General features: G+C 41.1%; 1 protein-coding gene across 1 annotated transcript in view; it reads left to right on the forward strand.

The window, feature by feature from the left end:
* The window catches only part of TBX4 (T-box transcription factor 4), a 286,861-nt gene that overhangs the window by 248,748 nt on the left and 13,389 nt on the right, over window positions 1-24,724 (forward strand). The window contains exons 6-8 of the mRNA XM_063957170.1: window positions 12,504-12,656; window positions 19,387-19,475; window positions 24,470-24,714. Of these exons, the coding sequence (XP_063813240.1) occupies window positions 12,504-12,656; window positions 19,387-19,475; window positions 24,470-24,714 (487 nt within the window). The remainder of the gene's footprint in view (window positions 1-12,503; window positions 12,657-19,386; window positions 19,476-24,469; window positions 24,715-24,724) is intronic.

A 24,724-nucleotide genomic window follows, 5' to 3' on the forward strand; every position in this document is an offset into this window, starting at 1 on the left:
TTTCTGCATGTTTTATGGTGTTTTTAGTATTGGGCAAATGTATTAAGGAGGTAACACAGGAGATATCAAAAATACTCTTTGCGTTCTTCAAGTATCAACAGCTCATCACTATTCTCATGTCTTCTTTGGGAATATTGATTTTATGAACTATATCAAGCTCTGAGACGCTAGTTACGTCATCTTCAGATAGCAATAGCTGGCAGTTTTGCATAGAAGGCATGCAGGAGAGGGATGGAATGCTGATCACAACATGACATATTAACAACATAACATACTGTAGCTTGGGTGCTAAAAAATTGATGCCAGAGAAGTACATGCAAATTGATAATGTAGCAGGTTACAGCATGAGTGCACTTACCCACTGATCCCAGATCCAAAAGCGGATCATAAAGGTACATATTCTCTGTTCTGCACTGTCTGCCACTCTGGTCACTATAGCAAATTTATTTTGATGGCACTAAAACGCATGGTTACATAACAGGTCACAAAAGCCAAAGACACATCAGATGACCGGACGTTTCTTTTCTGGTTCTGACAGGAGAGATGAAAAGGTGGAGAAATATGTTTCTCCATACTTTTCACTGTAGTAAATGTGGGGAGGCTATATATGTAGCTTTCAACAGCTAAAATGCTGGAGAAAAGGTGATTTTATTTTGTAGAAATAGTCCTCTTCATACAGATTATGGAAGGAAAGAAAGTGATTACAGAAAAAGTGAATGTCTAAATATAGTAAAAGGGTGACTTCAAACACAGAGATTTCCTATTATAGTTTAGTAATATACTGTATCACTACAACACTAAAATCTTAAATAGTTAACAAATGTAATAACTACACCAAAGCACTACACACGGTTCCACTTAGCACCTTCCCTCTCCTAACGCCTTAGTAAATGGAAACATTTTATAGAGCCAAACATATACGTACACATCGCTTTTGCATGTCCATAGTATTAACTCCACACTTCCCTTTATGCTGCATATATGAATTTAGAATTTTGTGAATATAGGAAAACAAATGAATGTGGCATTAACAAATAATAAATATTTACCATCATAGTAGAAATACAGTCAGTGGGGATTAATACTAAAAATAATGAAAATACACTGACAAATAGGGCCTAATTCTGAGTCGCAGACAATGCCGATGTTCACATAGTTGAGTGATTATTTGCAACTGCACATATGCAAAAAGTTTCATCTAACAACTGCGATGCATGCGATACACAGGGTGTATGCACAAAGGTGTTGTTGCAATCAGGTATCAGAAAGGTGGCGTAAAAATTATGCCCATTTCTTGGGCAGTGACTGGGAGGTGGCTAGTAGTGCACACAAAAGTGATCCATTCAGTAAGTGTGTAATGGTAGTGTTGTGGGCGTGTCATAGCAAGTGGCGGTGTTCCCAGACTGCCATAGGGTTGGTGCAGTTTTTGACTTTTGAGACCGATGTTGGCATGTAAGGATGCACCAGCAGCGCCAATCTAAACTAAAAAGGATCTTACAGTGGGCATCTCAGTCCATGTATATTTTTTGCAGTTTACTATACGGATTCCCTATTCTGAAATCAAGCTTCCTTTAGTTTACATGTCAGTTAAGCCCCACTAATAACCTGGTTTACGCCATGTGGCCCTGAATGGCACCTTCAGGTACTCGCTCTGTTAGTCTTATACAATGTAAGCATACCTCCCAACATTTTGTAAAGCCGAAGAGGGACACTGGCGCTGCAAATCCATGCCCAATTTTGAAAAGGAGCGTGACCTATGTATAAAGGGGCATGGCTTAGTGGGAGTGCCTCAATCACAAGCCACGCCCCATTTTCATCACTGAGGGGGCATGCACAACTCTCTGTGAGCTGCTGGCATGCCCCCCTCTGCCCTCTGTCTGCAGTGAATATACTCACTGCTGCTCTGCTAAGCAGGGCAGCGATGATAGGTGCCTCCCAACTGACCCCACCACCACCACCACAGGACACTGCGGCCCGCGGGTGGGACAGCGGGACAGTCCCATAAAAACGTAACTGTCACGCGAAAATTGGGACAGATGGGAGGTATGATATAAGGTATATGTGTATGTATAATGCTAATCTTTGTTGTCCATGGTGGTCATTCCGAGTTGATCGCTAGCTGCATTCGTTCGTTGTGCAGCGATGAGGCAAAAAACGGCACTTCTGCGCATGCGTATGCGGCGCCAATGCGCACGCGCAATGTACTATTGCAACGAACGATGTAGTTTCACACAGGGTCTAGCGAAGCATTTCAGTCGCACTGGTGGCCGCAGAGTGATTGACATGAAGTGGGCATTTCTGGGTGGCAACTGACCGTTTTCAGGGAATGTCCGAAAAAACGCAGGCGTGCCAGGAAAAACGCAGGCGTGGCTGGGCGAACGCAGGGCGTGTTTGTGATGTCAAAACAGGAACTTAACAGTCTGAAGTGATCGCAAGCGCTGAGTAGGTTTTGAGCTACTCTAAAACTGCACAAAAAAACTTTGTAGCCGCTCTGCGATCCTTTCGTTCGCACTTCTGCTAAGCTAAGATACACTCCCAGAGGGAGCAGGCATAGCGTTTGCACGGCTGCTAAAAACTGCTAGCGAGCGATCAACTCGGAATGACCCCCCATACCCGCTGGTCCGTTGAGTTGTTATCACTCTTTATCTATTTCTGGTTTTTCTCTATGTACGTCACTCATTGCTGTATATTGGACTTTGGAACATTAACCTATTGTTCCATTCTTTCAATCTAAGCCAAGGTTCTATGTTGTAACCTGATACTGTATGTGCCATTTTTATCATCTGCCGTGTTTCTTATATATTGTGTTATTTTTACTTATTTGGGTGTAAATTTGCACAATTTAAAAATAAAATCTCATTCCCACTTTACACACGGTGAAGTGTACCTATGTTTTTATTTCAATACAATTTTTGACAACTGCTAAACATACATGACTATTGATATATTATACAACCTACCCTCTTTTTGCAAAAGGCCAAGTAAAGGACACTATCTGGAATACATCAGCAATAAAATTCACATTGAGAGGTAAATGAGCAACTACTGAGGGCAGGTTTAAGTTCACTCAATTCAGAATTCTCAGTGTCTGTTTTTCTTATCCACCAAATGTAGATAATAGTTCTGCTGCTTATATATTCACGAGCATATATTATGGCCTGTTTTATTTTGTCCATGCGCATTTATCTTTAGACCATTACCTGTAAGCTGAAAGTCCTTGATCACTTTTAGGCAATGCGCATTCATTCTGCTTTTTGTTATCTGCCAGATGTCTTCATGTTAATAAAATAAGTTAGTACAGAATTGCCAAACATAACAAGACCAGATGATATTTTTGACCGCCCTTGATCCTTAAATATTTCTGAATTACACAGTGAACAGGTTTGGAAACATTAATTTGTCTACAAAGGTGTGTTAAGCAATAAAGTTAAGTGAAAATTGTATTTTGAGCAAGATACATTAAATAGACACAGTAATGGCCTCCCCCACATATTATAGCATACTGTAACTCCAGCTATTTACAGCAAACCTGCTACTACTCACACATGGATACACAAAGATAGGCACTTGCTCAGACATGCATTGATGTATGTGTCCATGTATATACAAACTACTTGAATGCAAATTGCAGCCTCACACACAAACAAAATGAAAGCCACAATTCCCCAAAAACATAAATGGTCGGACACAATTCTTCAAGTTAGTGGTAAAAAAGAATTCCATCTTCAGTACCCCAAATACATTTGTAGCTGTTTCTACAGACCCAATGCTACCAGACTGCGGAGAGAGTGAGGGTTGTAATTCTTTCATATACTATAGTTTCTACTTGCATACCTTTATTTTTTGCTTTTGGGCTATTTCCCTTGATCCTGTTCTAACTGATATTTCAACCTAATGTTCAGTGTACCCACTATATGTTTCAACACCATCTCATCTTCAAGGTCTGATATCTTGTGTCTTAAGTATACAGACTTCTTCTCAGGGCCTCACTGCAAGTCTACTTGTCATTCTACTTCAAATGCAAGGTCTGCATACAGAGATGTGATAACTATGGGTATGGGTCATTGGGTCCACCACACTTAGCTCGATAGTCATCAGGTCGACCACTATTGGTCGACATGCTTTAGGTCGACATGGTCATTAGGTCGACCTGAACAAGGTCGACATGAGTTTTTTTTACCTTTTTTTGTGTCGTTTTCTTCGTAAAGTGACGGGGAACTCCAATTAGTGCACCATGTCCCCTCACATAGCTCGCTTAGCTCACCATGCTTCAGGCAAGGGTTACTATTCCCTATCATAGTCACATGGATCGTAAACTATGAACAAGTAAAAAAAATGTGAAAAACGCATGTCGACCTTTTTCCATATGCACCTAGTACATGTCAACCTAGTGACAATTTTGACCTAGTGACCATGTTGACCTAATGCATGTCGACCAATAGTGGTCGACCTAAGTGTGGTCGACCTAATGGCCGTATCCCATAACTACTACAGTGGGCTTTACACAAGAAATCTATGTGTCATGCAGAAAATACTATCATTTTAAACCGTTGGTAACAAGGGTTCAGCTTTTTCTTCTGAAACCAACCTTCAACAGCACCCTTCATAGCCCCTCCTCCACACCACAATAGAGAGGAAAGGAATCCCAGCCCAAATACAGCAAAGACACACGGGTATAAGTGCATCAACTTTACTTAAAGGAATATTATTAGACAATAGGAAAAATATATAGTTTAAATGTGAACAGTCTTTTTAGTATAAATAACGGTTAAAATAGTACACTACTAGACATGCCTATATTTTCAGCAAAATAAGTATTCAAATAAATAGACTTCTGACACTCATACAGTACTTGGTGAAACACTAATTATAGGTAACCAAGTCAAGTTTATTACTTTTGCCTTTATAGTAAGAGATAGCACAATTAACATCAATAACAATAAATTGCAGTAATATTAGTAATTGTTTACTGATAATAATATTTATTGATCAGCACTCTTGTATGATATGGACCTCACTATCCACAAATAGGATCAAGCTATACTCATCAATCTTACATTAGTACTCTTGATACTATAGACCTACTGTACATGGTTTAATTAGATGTAGCAAATGTCCCAGCAATTGATTGCTATAAGTAATAATAAACTACAGCCCTATTGCACTGAACATCCTATAAAGGAGTTTCCCATAACCTAGCAGTCCTGGGTATAGTAACAGCGAGGTCTTTGTATGGTTGACTAGAATGTTGGTAGACTGGGCTATGGTTGAAGTATTAATTACATGCACTGTTGAAGTGATTGCAATCAACCCAAAATATTGGTTTAATCTCACATGATCCAATGACCACATGATAGATTATGAAGGTCCTCTAAGGCACACCTCTGCAGACACTTGACATGACAGGTCCCAGACCTGAACAAAGTGGGTGTGACTCTGCACCAGTCAGATAATGTCTAAATTCATGAAAAATGTAAACCAGCATTTGTGGGATAGTGTGACTGTCACTATTGACACTGCTGGCGGTGCACCAAAAAGTCTATATATAACCAGAAGTACAAACAAAGAAAAGAGAGAGGACTTTTTTGTTGGTGCACTCTTCAAAAACAAAGCTGTAATAAACTCGTATGAGTCTGTAATATTGAAAAAATATAAAATGTACCTTTTATTCAATTCTTTAAAATATATAGTCACCTAGAAAATGAATTATTATATACTGATGAATATCAGAAAACATTTTAGCATGGCAGGGGTAGCGGGATTGTATGTGCTAGGATACAGGTCCTGGATTGGACTTATAAGAGCGCACCTGTGTTCACTGTATATCACAGAGGTCAAAAACACATTTACTCTCTCTTGAGCGGTAATAACATGAGGAAGCATACAATGATAGTACTAGAGTGATTTGACAAATACTTCTGGGATAATTATACCAAGTGGTGCCCCGAATTGAGCATATAGTGTTACACAGGTAAATATTAACCGAGATTGGGTGGACACCAAATTCCTGGTAAGGGGAATACTTGTTATCTCTCAATAATACCTCTGAAAAACCTGTGCAGAAGCTGAAAAAACATACTTACCGGCTCCTGGTTCTTTGTAGCTTCAGTAATGATTCTAATGGTCAGCCACATAAAATCTTTGTAGGAAGCGGGTATTCAGTCTCTCAAGCACACTTCTAATGTCTTTGGAGGGTATCCGGTCTCTAGGTCAACCGTGTCTAGGTCGATCACTATTGGTCAACAGTAACTAAGTCAACATGGTTTCTAGGTCGACAGGTCAAAAGGTCGACATGAGGGTTTTTTATTGTTTTTTTGAACTTTTCATACTTTACGATCCACGTGGACTACAATTGGGAACGGTAACGTGTGCAGAGTGCAGCGGTACCGGAGCGAAGCACCTTGCCCGAAGCATGTGAGGGGACGCGGTGCACTAATTGGGGTTCCCGGTCACTGGGGGTAATTCTGAGTTGATCGCAGCAGCAAGTTTGTTAGCAATTGGGCAAAACCATGTGCACTGCAGGGGGGGGGGCAGATATAACATTTGCAGAGAGAGTTAGATTTGGGTCGGTTATTTTGTGTCTGTGCAGGGTAAATACTGGCTGCTTTATTTTTACACTGCAATTTAGATTTCAGTTTGAATACACCCCACCCAAATCTAACTCTATCTGCACATGTTACATCTGCCCCCCCTGCAGTGCACATGGTTTTGCCCAACTGCTAACAAATTTGCTGCTGCAATCAACTCAGAATTAGGCCCACTGTACAGTGAAAATGCCACAAAAAAAGATTAAAAAACTCATGTCGACCTTTTGACATGTCGACCTAGACCATGTCTACCAAGAGACCATGTCGACCTAGAATCCCTGCCGATTTAGTTACAGTCGACCAATAGTGATCGACCTAGACACTGTCGACCTAAGTGTGGTCGACCTTCAATATCACACCCCTTTGGAGTGGGAATCACAGCCTCCAACTAACAGCTTCTCTGTCTCCTTAGCGTTCTTACAACAGGCTCTCTAAGTAGCTTCTTCTCATCCATATGCAGTAGCTCTTGTGAGGGCCTGTTCACAGATCTGGGTGTTTCTAGACAATACCCACTTCTCTTTACCCTCCTGGTCCCAGCAGTCTCCAACTCAATAACAGCAGCTTGTTGTTAGACACACCAATGAGCATCCCTGCCTTTCATCTGTTCAGGCACTGAACTGGCCGCAGCATCATGGAATATGAAATCCTGGAGGGCCGCCATGGCAGCTGTCAATCAATGCTTGTGACACCTAGTAACATGTTGGGCATCCAGAACGATATAATAAAATGCTGACTTTAACTGACCTTCAGTGTATCCATCACGAGAACTGATGGAACACCTTGAATGTTCCAGTGGTCCACCACTGCACTCTTCCCTTCCCTTCTACTATATACCTGATTACAACAGTGTGTTGTGGGCATGTCGCTGTCGTGTTTGCATACACAGACAATACACTTTGAAGGCCCTACTCAGATGGAAAATCTGCATATGCCCCAGGGCTGGTGCAAGTTTCAATGGTGTAACTGATGGTGGCATCTAAAGACGCACCAGACACTCAATCCTATACATGGATGTCCAGTATTATACACCAGAGAAGGACTTTGTAATGGCATTTGCATAAAGTCGTAGATGGGTGACCGCCAATAGCTGCTGCGTGTCTCCGTCCACTTCTTAATTAGGCCCTTTGAATCTAATCTTATTTTAGTGAATTTAATTTTTACATATTGAATAGCATTATAATTTCAATTTCACATCAAGCAATTGATATGGCTGTTTTGCTAGTACATCTTAGCCAGCATTTGCATAGCTTTCTTATATTTCATCTGAGGCTGTGAGCACCCATCTCTCATACACTGTGGATGGATGGTGGCTATGAATAGCAATTGTGTGATCCCCTGCTCTATTCTATCAATAATTCCAGTCTATTAAACACATTAATATGTCTTTGGGGACTGACTCCATGGAAGGGACAAAGGGAGGATCTGGCTGTATCTGCGACAGGAATGTAGATACAAGAAAACGGTGTGTTCTGAGCATGTGTGTTTGACAGAGGCCTCTATCTATGTGCAGTGATAACACAGGGGGCCTGAGGTGGGTGCTGCTGTGTTTGCTCTAGAACCTGTTACCAGAGTTGCGGGTGCAGTAATATGCAAAACTAGTTTCAGCCTTCCCCTTGTGTAGTAGCGTGTGCCTGAACGTGCTAGCCCCGAGAGGCCCACTTTCAGCACCCGTGCATGCTGTAACACTCCCGGTGGTTTTTCACACTCCACCATCAGCGCACGGCATCATCGACAATTGCACCTGCTCTATGGCAAGTGCATGGCCAGGAAAGTTACACTTTAATGTGAACAATAAACTGGCAATCATATGTTGCATATGAGGTCTCATTAGCTATTTATTAAGTAAAACTCTGTTAAGATATGAAATTGTGTTAGGTGATCTGTGCTGCATAGCGTTACTCATGACCATTATTTGTCCAAGATCACTTTAAGTAAAACCCTGGTAAGGTGAAAGTGAGAATTTTATATTCTGACCACATTTAGTGTCAATTTAACGTACTCGCTTTTTTTAAGTTACAGTGTGAATGTGCTATGCAATTGGATGAGAATAAACTGCTAAAAATAACAGTATTTTTACTATTTGGACAGGGAAAAATTTATTTTTGGCTGTCTCTCCTAAGGCCAGATGGTCATCAGCTTCTGCTTTGTCTGGGCCACAGATACATGTGATATTGGATACTCCGAAAGTTGTTCATATGAAATCTTATGAAGCCAAAAATGTTAACATTATGCTGGAAAACAAATACGGGGATTGCAATACTGTAGGTCAATGGTATACTATTTATTTATTAATAGCTATTATTCTACAGCTGAGATCTTGCTTTTATGTGCAGGGGCATCTCACGAGGATGAGATATATCAATGAATATGAGACTACAAGAAGATGAAAAAGTTTTACGTTTAGTCAGATACTGTTACCTGGCTAGACACCCTTGAGGTTACATTAAGGGTCATCTACAGTATGTCATTGGTAGTAATAGGGCACTGGAAAGTGGAAAGTATCATTTCTTGGAGATGCATATTGAAGTGAAAAGAAATTACTTTTATGGCACATTTAGCAAAATATCCTTGCCAGAATAGCTGCTGTGACAGAAACCTGTCTCGGTGAAGAGGTGATGATCCCTATTTGGTGATAGTCTCTCCAAAGGGACAGAGCAAATAATATGATCTAAAGACGCAGTTTGCTAACATGACCAGGCTCCAAAAAACGTAGCTTTATTATTTGCACCAATAAGCAGTTCCCTTGCAAATAATCGGAACATCGGTCTGCGGCATTAGTTGCCTAACACAAGATAACTTTCTCAAATATCCCTATTACTGCAATAATACTGCCATTTATTAATGATTTTTAAGGAGGAATACCCTTAATAAATAAGTCTTACAGTGTTATAGAGATACTACTTTCATTTAATGTAGTTCAACAGGAGATTTAGATTTATGCAAATACTGTATGTTGTAGATTACCAGCATCTTGGAATATTTTTTAACCAAAGTAGGGGAATGTAGGGTCATGTGCTGGGGTAAATAGTGGCTAAGCAGCTGCATGTGTTTACATGTAAACAAGGACAGACTGGGGATGTGAACCAGCCCTGGAAAAGTCATGGGGACCTGGCCTCCTGTCATACCCCCACCCCCCCCCCCACCCCCCTCTATATGGGACAGCCCCTGTTACTATGATCCAGGCAGCTTTGCAGCGCTTCTCAACCAGTTCCAGTCTCTCTGCATGGCTGGACTGGCCCATCTGTCCATCGTCCCATCTGACATTTGCCAAAAGTGCTAGCTTAGCAGTCCAGCCCTCCATGCAAAGCTTACTTAAAATGCCAAGGTCAAAGAGGAGCAGAACTGTTTTGTGTCAGTACTGAAGGTACCAGATTAATTGTTCTGTGCCATGTGATAACTAATTAACTGTATTGGGTTTTGCAAATGTACCAAGTTCTGGCGATACGATTGGAACTTCTCACCTGAGGGTTATTAATAATAACTAAGTAAAAAAGGATCCACACTGGCTTCTTCTTCAGTGCCTCCACTAAAGCCACTTGTATTAAAGTGATCCACTAGGGTAGGCTGTGAAGTACTCCTTATTATTACTCTCAGGAATGGAGTAATGGGATAGTACCAGAGACACACAGACAGTTGTCAAGAGAACAATGAATGGTAAATGTTATTATTTTGGATATATTCTGCAGCAACAAGCAGGATCCTGCATATGGAATAGTGTTAATCAAATTTGCCAATCAAAAACATAAAGGATACAACATATGCTGTACTAATAATATACTTCCCACATTTTGCTGAGATTTAAGATTATCTCATTAAGTACACAAGGCTACCTAATTACTCCCGAATCACTACCAATCGTTTGCCCAGCCTTTTTAGTGTCAGTTTGTTTGTGTTATATACACACACACACATATAATACATGTACTGGATGGTGTACATTTTGTGGAAAACAGTATTACATACCTCATTCTCCCTTAAGGGGGGAACACACAGAGAAATGTGTGCTGAGCGATGTATCACAGAATGCACAGCACACATCTCTCCCCCCGATCAGTACACAGCGCGATTTGTGCTGTGCGAGGGGAAAGGGCGGGGGACGGGGACGCTTACTTCACCCAGTGGTGAAGTGAGCAATCTGACTAGATTGTGCCTGTATGCAGGCCAATCTAGAGTCAGCGATAGCGACGCGCGGGGCCGTGCATCACTATCACTATGGGGCGTACACACGGAGAGATGTGTGGTTCTTTTCTAAGTAATCCAGTCAGATTGCTTAGAATTTAAGCATACATCTCTCCGTGTGTACCCCCCTTTAGTGGTGTCTGCACTGGGTTACATTATACAATCTTTATTCAAAGTGTCAGTTTTTGCTTCATTCACTATTTCACCTAATGTCAGACATTCTATGCTGTACAGGATTTTCAAATTGATTTGCACTACATTAACTATCAATATCCTTTATTTCGCTGTGTATTGTTTAAATACTTTTAGTAATGCAGTTTTTCCATTTAATTCTAAGCAGTGTTGCTCATGGTTCACATCAGTAAATTCAATAAAATATTCTGTGTGAAATACTCTATTTTAGTTTGTAAATAGATACTGCATAACAAGGACACCTATCAAGTCCTAAATACTGGAGATAATTGAATATATATATATATATATATATATATATATATATATATATATATATAGTTAGTTATCGATGACAACTCCAGCAATTCCCTATCCTTTTATATAAACCTGCTTATTCCCCTATACAAAATGTTTAAACAACACAAATCACTTACTAGTCCTGTCTTTATCAATATTAAGCATACTGTACATCTTTATCTGAAATGGGCCAGTTTACATCATAAAGGGGGTTATCCTCTATAGATGAGCATGTTATTTGGTCAGGTTGTTTGTCCTGAATGGGTCTGTAGTGTGCCCTGTTGTGGCAAAGTAGCACAAAAAATCCTTTTGTGAGGACAAAGAAGTCTTTTAGGGTCCTATTCAATTGGAAGCAATTTTTTATGTCAAATATTACCAAAGCTATCAAGACCATTTTTTCAATAATAAGGGTATGTGTGTTCCTCATATCCATGCTATACATTTGAAAAAAAAAGTGGTTGCGGTAATTTTTCCCCACAAAAACCTGCATAAAAAATAGAACAACTTGTGCAAATCAGCCTGACATAGTATAGTTGTCTATTACTGTCCCAAATAATATTGTGTGCTATTAATGTGCTTCATATAGCTGATTTGTGTATTTTTTATTTATTTTTTATTAAAAATATGAGGGAAACCAAAGTTTTTCCATTTAAACATTAACAAATAAATTGATTTTGGGGTAATTTGAGGCTGCTTTAAATTTTGGTTAAAAAAAATAATAAAAAGCTATTTTTGCGGCGATTTTGGCGGAATTTTAGGCTTTTTTTTAACCAAAATATTGACATGTAATTATTGGCCCTATTAAGCTAGCTGAATACTTTCAATTGCTTTTTACATTAAAATAGGGATATTTCCTATTTTGCACCTGTTGCTGCCTATTAGATAGGAAAAACATCGCTACTGCTGGGAAAACCCTGTGCCATGAGAAATATAAAAAATTTAAATATTTCTAAAATAAACTAAAATGTATTGTTAGTATGTCAATATCTTAAGGACATAAAAGACATTTATTAGGCATAGACTACACCCTCCTCTGCAGCTTATAAATAAAAAAAAGCAGATTAAGGACTGTACTGTATACCTGAATATTAACTTCAGGCTGCAGATACAACAGCAGTAAATGGCAGGGGACAACCTATCCTTCCTTCCAACAACCTTGATCTAGCAATTATTCATAGCATAGCAAATTGCTTTTTATATAGAATTTATCATTTATTTAATATCCATATCTCAGAGTGAAAAACAATTGTCCACTTTTTCTTTCAGATCATTTTAAATTCAATGCACAAATACCAGCCAAGGCTGCACATAGTGAAAGCGGACGAAAACAATGCATTTGGTTCCAAGAATACAGCTTTCTGTACACATGTATTTTCAGAGACAGCGTTTATATCTGTGACCTCTTATCAGAATCACAAGGTGAGTAATTACAGAAATATAATATAATTCTAAATAATAAATGATAGGGTAGATGTATTGATGGACCTTGACTAATAAAGTAAAAATTATATTTACCACAGGAACCTCACTTTTTAGCTGGTTTAATCATTCGGTTTATGTTAAATTCTATAGATTGTAAGCTTGCGAGCAGGGCCCTCCTACCTAACGTGCTGTCTTTTATGACCCAGTTTTGTTTTATCATTGTTGTTTCCAATTGTAAAGCGCAATAGAATTTGCTGCGCTATATAAGAAACTGATAATAATAATAATAACAACAATTATTATAATTAAATGCAGCAGATGGATAAAGTAAATATGGTTTATATATATGTGCTATAGATGTTTTTTTGTTCTCATTTTAATTTCTTCATCTGATACCTAAGGCCTTGCCATGGCACTAATGCACATTTGTGTTGCAGGCTGGTATTAAAACTAGATGTTTTTATAAATTCCGAAATTACAGCATGCAATATAAAACCGAAACAGTTTCAAAAATTGTACCCTCTGGGATATTGCTTAATGAATCAGCAAACTCATAAACCCTCAGATGTCATTCAAACGGAGCAGCAAATCTAATAATGACGAGAAAATCTTGCCCATAAATCTAAGGTGAAAAGTAATTACAGCGCATATATTTGTTGAGACGTTATGAAGAGTGTGACCATAAAACTCCAGGTTTACAGCTGTCTAAAATCCAAGCACATATTTACAGAAGGGAGTTAGTGCACAGTCATGGAAACAAGGGCTCCATCCAGTACGTCACCCAGAAGAGCTACAGTTCAGAGTCATCACTTTGCACAATTATTATCATTTTATTTGCACAGATTGGCTATGGATAATAGGCCCTCCCAGTGTCCTCCTGTAGTCTACAGCTAATTTCTGCTGTATTGGCGGATTTGTTTGTTTTAGCATGCAACGCTTGTTTATCTTACATTACATTGGCTACTGATATATTTACAGGGAGGTCTGACTTTCTTTTATTACATCATTTATTATATCAACTTATTACTGAGATTAAAAGTTATGTGCTGGTTAGATTAAGCGTTAGAATGCGGCCCAAGAGGCCCCTGACGTCTATTGGCTGTTTATCATTGGAGTACATGTTGCTCATCGCTGGAGTACATAATATATTTGGAAATATTGTGTTCTGTATGCTAAAAATGGTAATATTTTAAGTGCATAGCAGTAGATGACAATGAAATAGGGATCTTCAAAGTTAATATTGTTATAGATTGCAGCTAGTATTATACTAAACTAAATTGTGATAGTACTGTATACCTTCATAATGTTGACACAAGAATGTTAACATAGTCTTAATGTCAACATTTACAGAATGTCGACATGTCAACAAATGAAACCATCCCCAATTTAGAACAACTGAAACTACAGTGTTATTTATATAGCGGTTAACGTATCAAGCAGTTGAGAAGTGAACCAGTGAAGAAGTTGCTAAAGGCAACCAATCAGCTTTGAGGTAACATTTATCAAGCACATTCTATAAAATGATAGATAGACGCTGATTGGTTGATTCTCCATTTCTCCGCTCTTTTCACTGCTTGATACATACACTAGGTTAATTATGAAAAAGGAGAGAACAGCATTGCAAAAACTGCATCTAAATTTGTGAATACTGTAGCTTTTTGTGAGTGGCACTGGTGTATCTATAATGGGTGCACCCGTATACTTTCCTCTCCGCTGTCTCATGTTGGCCGCCATGCAGAGCAGCAGAAATCACCAGGAAAATTGTGCGGTGGCCTTTTCCCCAGTGATTTGCACATGCGCAGTAGAGAAGTCCCTGAGACCAAGGTGCTGGTGCCAAGGTCCCGGAGTCTACTGTGCTCAGTGTTCTACCAGAGAGGACGGAGCCCACATGGAGTCTGCACACGGGCCCTCTCCCCTCTTAAACTGCCCATGGTGTATGGTAATGGTCATGTCTCTCCGGTATACATTCTAAATGGTATTTTTTATTTTCTTGTTTTTTATTGTGAATATGACATTTCTTGTTATGTATATTTTGCTTATTTCTCTCTTTTTCTTTTGTTTGTGTGAGTTCAAAATATCATGTATATCTAATACTGGGCATACACGCTACGATTACTGGCCGATATCAGCAGATTGGCCAGATATTTGCAGTGTGTATGCGGTCGAGCGATCTGAAAATATCGATCGGCAAGACACTCCAGATCGTCCAGCATGTCCATCTGGCCACTCACATGGGAAGGAATGTGGAAATGTCTCCTCCCCAGGGGCGGAGCAACGATATCAGATGGTCTATTCATGTAGCAGAGAAAAGCCTTGTTTTGTGTTTAACAGGGCTCTTCTCTGCTTCGTGCTATTCACGAAGAAGGTTGCCGTGAAGAAGTCATTGACTTCCTTGACGTCCTTGACTTCTCCAGCGGCTACCTGGTCTATGCCTGAATCACATCACCCTATGAGTATGATTAATGAAGGAATGTAAAGCTCTACTTTCCACTTCTCCATAGAGTTCAGGTACGCCATCTCAGGATGGCACAACCTGAACTTTGGTGCGGAGACGGCCTTCCCTGCTCTATGCCCGGCACCTTTGCTGGCTCTGCACCCCTGACCTCCCAGCAGCCCATGCGGTCTCCTGGGAAGTCAGCCGGCTGACTCCAACAGTGTAGGGGGGGCGGCCAGAAAAGACAGCGTCGCTGGAGCCCGGGATACCGCATAGCCGGAAAGGTGAGTATACATAAACTTATCTAAGCTATACATTGCATCTAACCGATGGGATGTACAGTGATAAGTAGCAATTCAGTTTTTGTGATGTACATGAATAGACCCCCAGGTGACATGCACTGAGAGAGATCTCACTGTGTATGTCCCGGATATCGGAGGTGACAGATAAAATGCCTGTCGGTCTAGCAGGCATTTTATCTGCCCGTGTATGCCCAGCGTAAGAAAGGGAGTTGGAGATTAAACATAACATAAATAAATAAATAAATAGTACACCTGTCATAGTATCAGTAGAGATCAGCAGTTTTGTATACGTGATTATTCATAATGTACTGTGTGTTAATGTTTTTTATAGGATTATTTTGCTAAAATTTATGTAAGATGTTTTTTCCACCCCATAACTATAATTTTTCATAACTTACAAAAATTCCTATGCATCCATTTTCATGTTGAGTAGGGTGCAGATTGCACTTAGGGAGGCAATACACTGGATGGAGGGGGTGGGGTGGCCAAAGTATAGTAAGCACAAATTTACCTCACACAATTTCACTATCTGTTGACAGTACAACTATCTCCTCTAGCCATCAAATGTGCTGTCTTGGACTTATCCTTGATTCCTCACTCTCCTGGCTTCAAACCACACATTCAGTACCACTCGCAGTCCTGCCACTTCCATCTCTAAAATATTCCCAGGATCAGACCCTTTCTCACCATGGATGTTACTGAGACCCTCATCCACTTACTGGTCATCTCAAGATTGGACTACTGTGATCTCCTCCTATCTGGCCTTCCTGACAAATACATCACTCCACTGCAATCTATCCTCAATGCTGCTGCCCGGCTCATCTTCCTCTCCAAATGCACTGCCTCCCCTCTTTTGCAAACCCTACACTGGTTCCCCTTCTGAATCCAATTCAAGCTTCTCACCCCCACTTACCCATTCCTCTTCCACTTACATATCTGACCATATCTTCCTTTACATTTTCACCTGCCCTCTTCACGCCTCAAATACATGCTGCCTCTACTGCCAACTGATTACTCCTATTCCTGCCTTCAAGATTTTGGCTGTGGTGCTTCCTACCTCTGGAATTCTCTACCTCTCCCTATCAGACTCTCCATCTACAGTATCTACAAAACTTTAAACTGGCTCTCAAGACCCACTTTATCAAACCCAGCCATTTCTTATCCTAACCCTCTGTTTCATACTACTGTCTGCTCCTCCCCTTCAGAATGTAAGCTCTCATGAGCAGGTCCCTCTCCTCATGTGCTTTTCCCTCTCTTTGACTATTTTCTCCTCCATATTCCTTACAACGGCACCCAACCCTTGGTTTCTGCCACTATGATGATTGTTTCAGAATCCTGTACCCTAATGCATAAATGTTTTTATACCAGCATGTACTTGTCCTGCATTGTCTTGTGCTGTAAGTCATTGTTTTCTTGTTTTTCTTTACTTATGAACTTTGTTAGGTGCTGCAGAACCCATGTGGCGCCATATAAATAAACAACAATAATAATAATGTAAGAAAGATGCAAATGAGCCTGTTAATAGGAGGATCATTTGTGGGCACTCAGCACCTTGTGAGATTGGATGATGAGGAATATTGGCATCTGTTTCTGATTGGCTTACTGCATCTGAATACCTCCCACTTATACTATTACTATCAGGGCTGTAGAAAGGAATCACGGGTCCCGGTAATGAAAGGGGACGTTACCTTATCGTGGAGGTGTGGCCATGCTTCTTTTAAAAAAGAGACTGCAGCTGCCATCTGACATGTATGGGGAGGGGGGAGCGTGGGTGATAGAGCCGGGCCCCCACTGGTCCCCTTCAAGAGCCCAGGGCCTGGGTAATTAGTACCTGTCCCCACCCCCCTTTTGGCGCCACTGATTACTATTGTAATGTTGAAGTATTATCACACTGAAATTTACATTTGATCCTCAGTAGTGATACCAATTTGATTTTTAAAGGGGAAGGTGGGGGAAGCCAGGAGGCGCGGAGCTGGAGCTTGCTAACTGACTGAAGCTGCTACCTATGTGAGGAGAAGTAACCGGGCAATGCAGCGAGAAAGCGCCAGGTAGACGGTGTCTTGGACTCCAGTGCGGCGGTGCCAGTGGTGCGCCCAAACACTGTGTGTCATGCACTGCTGGCACAGCACTAGTTACAGCCCTGCTGCAGTCCATTATGATGCCTTACAAATCAACATCAGCAATAATAATAAAATCTGTACAAGTGCAATAAACAGTACAGCTGCTTCGATTAGAAATAAGAACATTTATAAATTGGTATATTTAAATAAAGAGTTTATATAGAAATTGTGCTTGCTGTGGCCTCATGTACGAAGCATTAACTTTAAGTGTTTGCTCTGTATTGCTAAAGCCTGTTACATTAAAAGCACTTTGATGCTCATAGTTCTAAAATAATATAAGCAAATGGACCTGTGTATACAGAGTTTCTGACAAACCGTTGCTCTGTATTAATTTCAATATTGCCTGCCACATTCAGAGTGGGGAACATGGTGAACTACTGTACAGTACTTATGATTTACAATGCTGTAGGGCAGGGTTATAACTAGACCTTTGTGGGCCCCACAGCTAAATTTTGAAAGGGCTCCCCTGCTCTCCGTGAGAGCAATGGGGAATGCGTGTGGGGGTGGGGTTTGCGTTTATGGGATTTAAAACAGCATCCCAGAGGAAGCGGAGCCTGACAGCAGACAGGGTGGACACTGAGGTGTCAATGTATATTGACACTCCCCCCCCCCCCCCACGGATCCTGTGACAGCTTGCAGAGACACCAGTCCCCGGTAACAGCTTAGACAGAAAGTCACAATTCCCCCTCCCCTCGGACCTAGTGACAGCTTGCACAGCCACAGCCCTCCCTTTCCCCTCCTCCTTCTTGACCCGGAGACAGATTGCACATACAGCCCCCCGCAACTGGTCCCAGTGACAGCTTGCCCAGAGAGCACAGGGAGATAGAGAGGCATGGGGACAGAAAGAGTGGCCAGGGCCGCTGGCACCAGGGAAGTGCAGCACTGCTTGGACGCTCAGAGCAGCAGCGCAGATAGCATTGCGAGTTCCTGGAGCATCCAAAGGACACTCCAGGTCAGGGCTGTAACTAGGTGTGTGCAGAGTGTGCACATAACGCTGCAGGGTAGGGGGCGCTGTTAGCAGCACTTGTCAATTATGAATGATCTAATTACTTTCACTTGCAGCTCCCCTCTTTTTTGAAGCCCAGCATCTCTTACCAGTTCCTGTATCCTACCCCCACCCCTTTTGCCTCCAATGCCTATACAACATTCATGGACTTGACTTGATAGCTCTTTGTTGCTCAGTTGCACTGTCCTTTATTACATTTTCGAGATACTGATGTGCCCAGAATTCAAACCCATTGCTTGTGGCATTGCAGTCGTACAATCTATTCATTAAGCTATCTGACCTTGAATATAAGCTAGAGAATTCCAAGCTTGAGATTTTAACTATTTGAAGCTTACCCTGTGCTCTGTGAAGGGGTGATCAGCGATGCGGCAGGGCAGATGTAGTGTGTGGCTGCAAGGAATAGGATGTGTGACTGCACACTGCATGGATCTGCTCGATTATGGTGCTGGTTATTTTTTTTACGAGATACAGTTAGTTTCACATCGTTAGAAATCTCATAGTTTTTATGCGGGATCAAGTGGCTCAGAGGGTGGGGTGCTTGGCTGGTGTCATGTGTTTAGGGGTTGGGGCCTGAGTGTGTGTGGGCCTGTCTGTCTGTGTAAAGTGCTGCGCATTATATGTATGTACTGCATAAATTACAATTAATAAAACTACTGGATCAATATTGCTGAATAGATCTTGTGGTTCGACACTCTGGAAAGTGATCAAAGGCAGCGATGACTTTCTTGTGCAATGTGCACTGTGGTGGAATCTGGTATTTCTATCATATAGAGGAGGGGAAGTTGAGCAATAAATAAAATATTGTGTGGTGTTCATCAAGTGTTATTACATTTTATTTGCCTAGAATTACGTTTTTTTTTTCCAGATCACACAGTTAAAAATTGAAAATAATCCCTTTGCGAAAGGCTTCAGAGGAAGTGACGATAGTGACCTCCGTGTGGCTCGTCTACAAAGGTACTAAAACACTGTCATTGATTTGCATGCTTCTTCACTTTAATTAGATCTAGCACCTGGTGCTGTGAATGATGGTCCTGAGTACTAATAGCATACTGTAAGTAATCTGTTATACAATTAAAATCTATGCGGGAATGTAAAGCTTTTGAAAAGTCTGATATGGGTTTACGTGTTTTTACTAATGGATATCTGCAAATAGTATGGCTATTGAGCCCATTGGTTCCAAATAGCCTTTCTAATAACGTCTGGGAGTGTTTGCTTTGCGTTTACATTTTCTAAATCTGCCTGATCCATTTACCTGCATTGAGCACAACTGAGTGCCCCACTGATACCCAGACCACAAGCTCAAACTCTTAATACAGTAACAGCAATGTATGTCTAATGTGATGCCAGTGGGTAATCATCCTTACATTGGATTCTCTCAAATATTTAGCATTGAAACATATATCATTCAAATAAAAATGCTTTTTTTATCGGTTATTTTCTACTGTTATGGCCACCCTGAGATGGCTAGTTATACTGTATTAACGCTAGAACTGCAGACACCTATCTATGTAAGTAACCCTTTAATGAATAGGGCAAAAACACATTTTCTCTGACAGTAGGAACAATAGGGATTCTTGGACAATGTAGTGTTTGAAAATGTCATCATAGAAGCATTTGTAGTACATATATGGTATTCCAAACTCCAATAAGTGGCGAGATGTAATGGAGTCCAAGATTGCCAGAAGTGCAGCATGCCATCCGATCTTGGACATTTTTTTAAAGGGGCAATCACTTACAAAGCATGGTTTTGCCTTGTAAGTTATTGCCCCAGTTAAAAAATGTCAGAGATCGGCCGGCACCCCGCACCTCCGGCGATCTCGGACTCTATTACATCCCGACGAAAATATTATAGAAAAACAGCTATGAGCTAATAAAAAAAGAGTAAATAAAGAGCAAATTTGCACTTTCTCAAAACCATGGTGCACTACAGGTGGGTCCGCTTTAAAATGTGCAGATAGAATTAAAGTTGGAAAGGGCTGTGTTCCAGCTTAGGTCTTTATTTCAGTGTAATAACAAATGTGCCCAGTATTTGTTAATTACTGCCTGTATTTACACTGCTTGCAATATATACATCTGCACTCCTTGTATTGCAGTATGGCATGTTCCAGAAGCACAGTGCTATTTTATTGCTCCTTTTTTTTTTTTGCCCTTAAAGTCAGCATGCAGTAAGCCCTGTGGTGTGGATAAAGCCTTAAAGAAAAGTAAAGGGCAGCTGGGGTGTTTCTATTATATATGAGGAACATTTTGTAACTTGGACAAATTTATATGTCATAGTTTCCAAATCTTTACAAACACCATATACAGTAAATTGTCTGTGCTATTTCCAGACCCTTGGGATAGACTATTTTCCATAATTTCCTACTCTATGCAGAGTCTACTCTACCGGAAAAACATATATAATAAAATATTAAGCATTTAATTGAATTATAGTACAACATTATATTAAGTTGTGCAGATACTCAGAACCTCAGGAATTCCTATTGCAGTCTGCTCAGAGGCATCACCAGAGAGGCATCACCAGTGGGTTATTTACAGTGGCGTCACAACAAGGGTGTGGCCCGCACCCAGGTGTCACCCGGCAAGTGGTGACACCAAAGTGCTGACTCCTTTTCAGTGACAGGAGCCGGCTGCTGCACTGTGACATTATGTGCAGCATCTGGCTCCTGTCACTGTGTAGGAGACGGCACTGCACTCTGGTACCTGGGGGCAGCCCGCATCTCCTTGACCCCCAGAGTGACAAAAGGGGGGTTTGTGCCATGAGGCCATGCCCCCTACCCACAAGATCATGCCCTTTGTCAGCAGGGCCACACACCCTTTTTGACAGCAATCAGCTTCACCGAGCACACTATTTATCCTTCTGCACCAGGTGCCACCAGTATTAGCGACACCTCTGTTCATTTACCTGCAATTACCAGTTTACCTGACCATCTACATATGCTATTAACAAATTGATGGGCATTTACTGCCGGATACCACTGAGCTATCCTTCTTCCAGTCTTGTGTAGTTTTAACGGGATACACTTTGCAATTTCCACTTCCACATTTCAAGGAGCGCTCCGAGCAATATAATAAAAGCTTTATACACACAACAGTGCCACAGAAAGGCAGACCGGACATTCCCTTGCTCTCATGATAAATGTAAGCAATAACGGACACTACACCAGGCAGTATATTACAAGAACAATGTTTAAAAAAAAATTTAATGATAGAGGTGGTTTCAAAATATTAGGAGCCATGGCTGAACAAAACATGATATGGAGAGAAGCAACCACTATGGGGCTGGGTTGTGAAGGGAGCAAGACAGAATTGGATCATCACCCTTCCGATCTCCCAGTCTCATTGAGGCCCCCACTTTGCTCTCAAAGCAGCAGTGCAGAGGCCTCCTCTGAGCTGCCATACATGCGCAGATAAACAGTGTGATATCTGTATGCCTTTTACATGAAAATCAGTGACAAAATGTGATTTCAGGGCCCAGTACTGGGGGAACCCTGGCAATGCTCTGCCATCTCACCTCCAAGATCCCTGCTACTGTACCTAATGAGACCACCACTCTACTTTCAAAAGAGCAGAGACCTCTTCTGATAATGTGCTTTATGGAGAGTATAGTGGGTTCCCATGGAAGCACGAGAGGCATCACCAGGCTGCCACCCAAATTTTGCTTTTGGGTTGTGTAAGAGTGTATCCTGAATATAATATAGAAATGCAAAACATGAAATCGATAAATCTTCAATGTACCTTGGTTCTCATTGTTTATTTAAAATATAAAAGATGCTCTAACAAATATCCTTACAAAAAAAAAAAGATCAAAAAGGGTTGAAATAACCTAAAGGATAAAAAAGGGGAAGACTAGATGGGCCAAGTGGGTCTTATCTGCCGTCAAATTCTCTGTTTCTATGTTTCTAAATAGTATTTTAGGAGAAGAAAGCTAACGTTACATTGAAGCACATGCAACGTATGACTAGGTTTTCGCCCATTACTCTCTAATCACAGTACTGATAATTTCATCTTTATTCAAGTCTTAAATAACTGTAAATAAGAATACAGACTGAAGGGCACTTCTTATCTAAAATAGTTATATAAATAAATTATTGATATCAATCTATTATGTCAGTGTATCTATATAAAACCAAGGTGAAACAGTTTATGAATTTATTTATCTTTAAAAGAAAACTAATAATGTAATAAATATATCTCAGAATCACTAAAACAATTATGTTTCTCTTGGTTTTAGCTGTTCTTTGCTGGACAGTAAAATCACTTGTAAGGATCTCATTCTCCAATGACAGACAGCAGACATGGGCCCGGGTACTGGGGAGCGCGGCTGAGAGGTGTTGCCATGCCTCCCATCCATAAAAAGAAATGTTATGTGCGCATATATCCCCCTCAGCAGCACTGAAAAAGGGGACATTTCTCCCATGCAGCAGCTGACCTGGGCCCCCACTGGGCCCCTCCAACAAGCCCAGGCCCTGGGCCCCCTATCGGTGCTACTGCCTGTAATGCTGCAGTGGTTAACGCTATGTTCATAAGAGCTGACAGTCAAAAGAAAAAATGTGCATATATCCATATTTCCCTTTGATCACTGATTCATTTTTCTGTCTGTCTATCTATCTATCTATCTATCTATCTATCTATCTATCTATCTAGGGGTGTAAATACAGGAGACAATGGAAGGCAGTAACCTCCTGGTGCCAACTATGAAAGGGGCACACTGACCTCCTCAATTGCTCCAGGTTCTGCTTTATGCACCCCAGAGCAGGAATAAGCATGGAATATAGGGGTCATGTGCAGCGGTTCTTCTTCTTCCTGTATTGATTCTGCTGGGGTGGAAGAAGTAAATGTGGAGGGTGAATGTAAATGTGATCTGCAAGAGGCAGGAACCCTCTACAGCAGCCGACACCTATCCAACTCATTGATAACTTAGTAACTGGAAAAGGTTAACCTAGGCAACACCGGGTACAGATGGAGCCACGCTAATTGTGGCTCCATCTGTGCCTGGGCGCATCCGCCTAGGCGCGCCCATCTCCGCATGTGGGCTGTGCGCACATCTGTGATGTGCCCCATTCACTTTAATGAGAGCGTTTCTGTGCACTCCAGCACCAGGACTAGGCACCGGATTGAGTAGTCCCGCCGGGAGTGCATGTCGGCGATGGAGCCGCACTAGATGAGTGTGGCTACATCTGTACTTCAGCTAGTATGAAATAATGACGTTGCGATGTTGCTGGACAGTGAATATGTACAGTTGGGAGATCACATTAAAAAACCTTACATATGGAAAGGAGAGCACAATATAAAATATACAGGTGGGGGTAAGCAGTGCACAAGATAAAACCTACAGATAGGGGTGGGAGGCACAATAAATAGAAATTGGGGCAGGATCATAGAGAGTGGCATGAGGTCCGGGTACTATAGAGAGCATGGCCTTATCAGGGGGCATTGCCACGCCCCATACAAAAAAATAGGTATCAATAAAATAGCTTTTGTGGGGCTGTGCAAATCCAGGGAGGGGGGTGCATCAGCTTCTTAATTTGCTCCAGGAAGCAGGCCCTTCCTCTTTGGTTGCACCATGAGAAGCCCCTTCCCCATCAGCAGTTAGCTGCATCTCCTGTCTGGGACTCTCCCAAGGGAAGACTGGGAGAATCATATATAGGCAAGTATGATCCATGCACTATAGAGGAAACACACATGCAGCACCCTTGTTTGAATAATCATTGATGTATCCTTAGAGGCACCATAGGTTTCTGATGAGACTACACTATGGCTTCAGAGCTGGTTAGAAAAATTGTTGCAAAAAGTTTATGCACTGTTTACATCAGGATCAACCGTGTAACTTATTTGATTATTGCTATTTTTATAATTATTATTATTATCATCATTAGCATTCTTAATATATGTTTACTTTTACTACAGCAGACCCCTAAAGACTAATATCGCTTTCATTTCTTTAACAGCAAAGAATATCCTGTGATTTCAAAGAGCATCATGAGGCAACGATTGATATCCAGTCACCCAGGGCAGTTGTCAAGTAAATCAGATCTTAACGCACTTCACAGTGGCCACCAAGGTCTGCAGCATTATCAGTATGAGAACGGGGCACACATGCAATTTACTGCATCCGATGCTCAGGATCTGCCTCTCAACTCCTTCGCAGCACAGAGGGACTCTGGGCTGTTCTATCACTGTTTAAAAAGAAGAGGTATTGTAGA

Source organism: Pseudophryne corroboree, chromosome 2, assembly GCF_028390025.1.
Source record: "Pseudophryne corroboree isolate aPseCor3 chromosome 2, aPseCor3.hap2, whole genome shotgun sequence".
In the NCBI taxonomy this organism is placed as follows: domain Eukaryota; kingdom Metazoa; phylum Chordata; class Amphibia; order Anura; family Myobatrachidae; genus Pseudophryne; species Pseudophryne corroboree.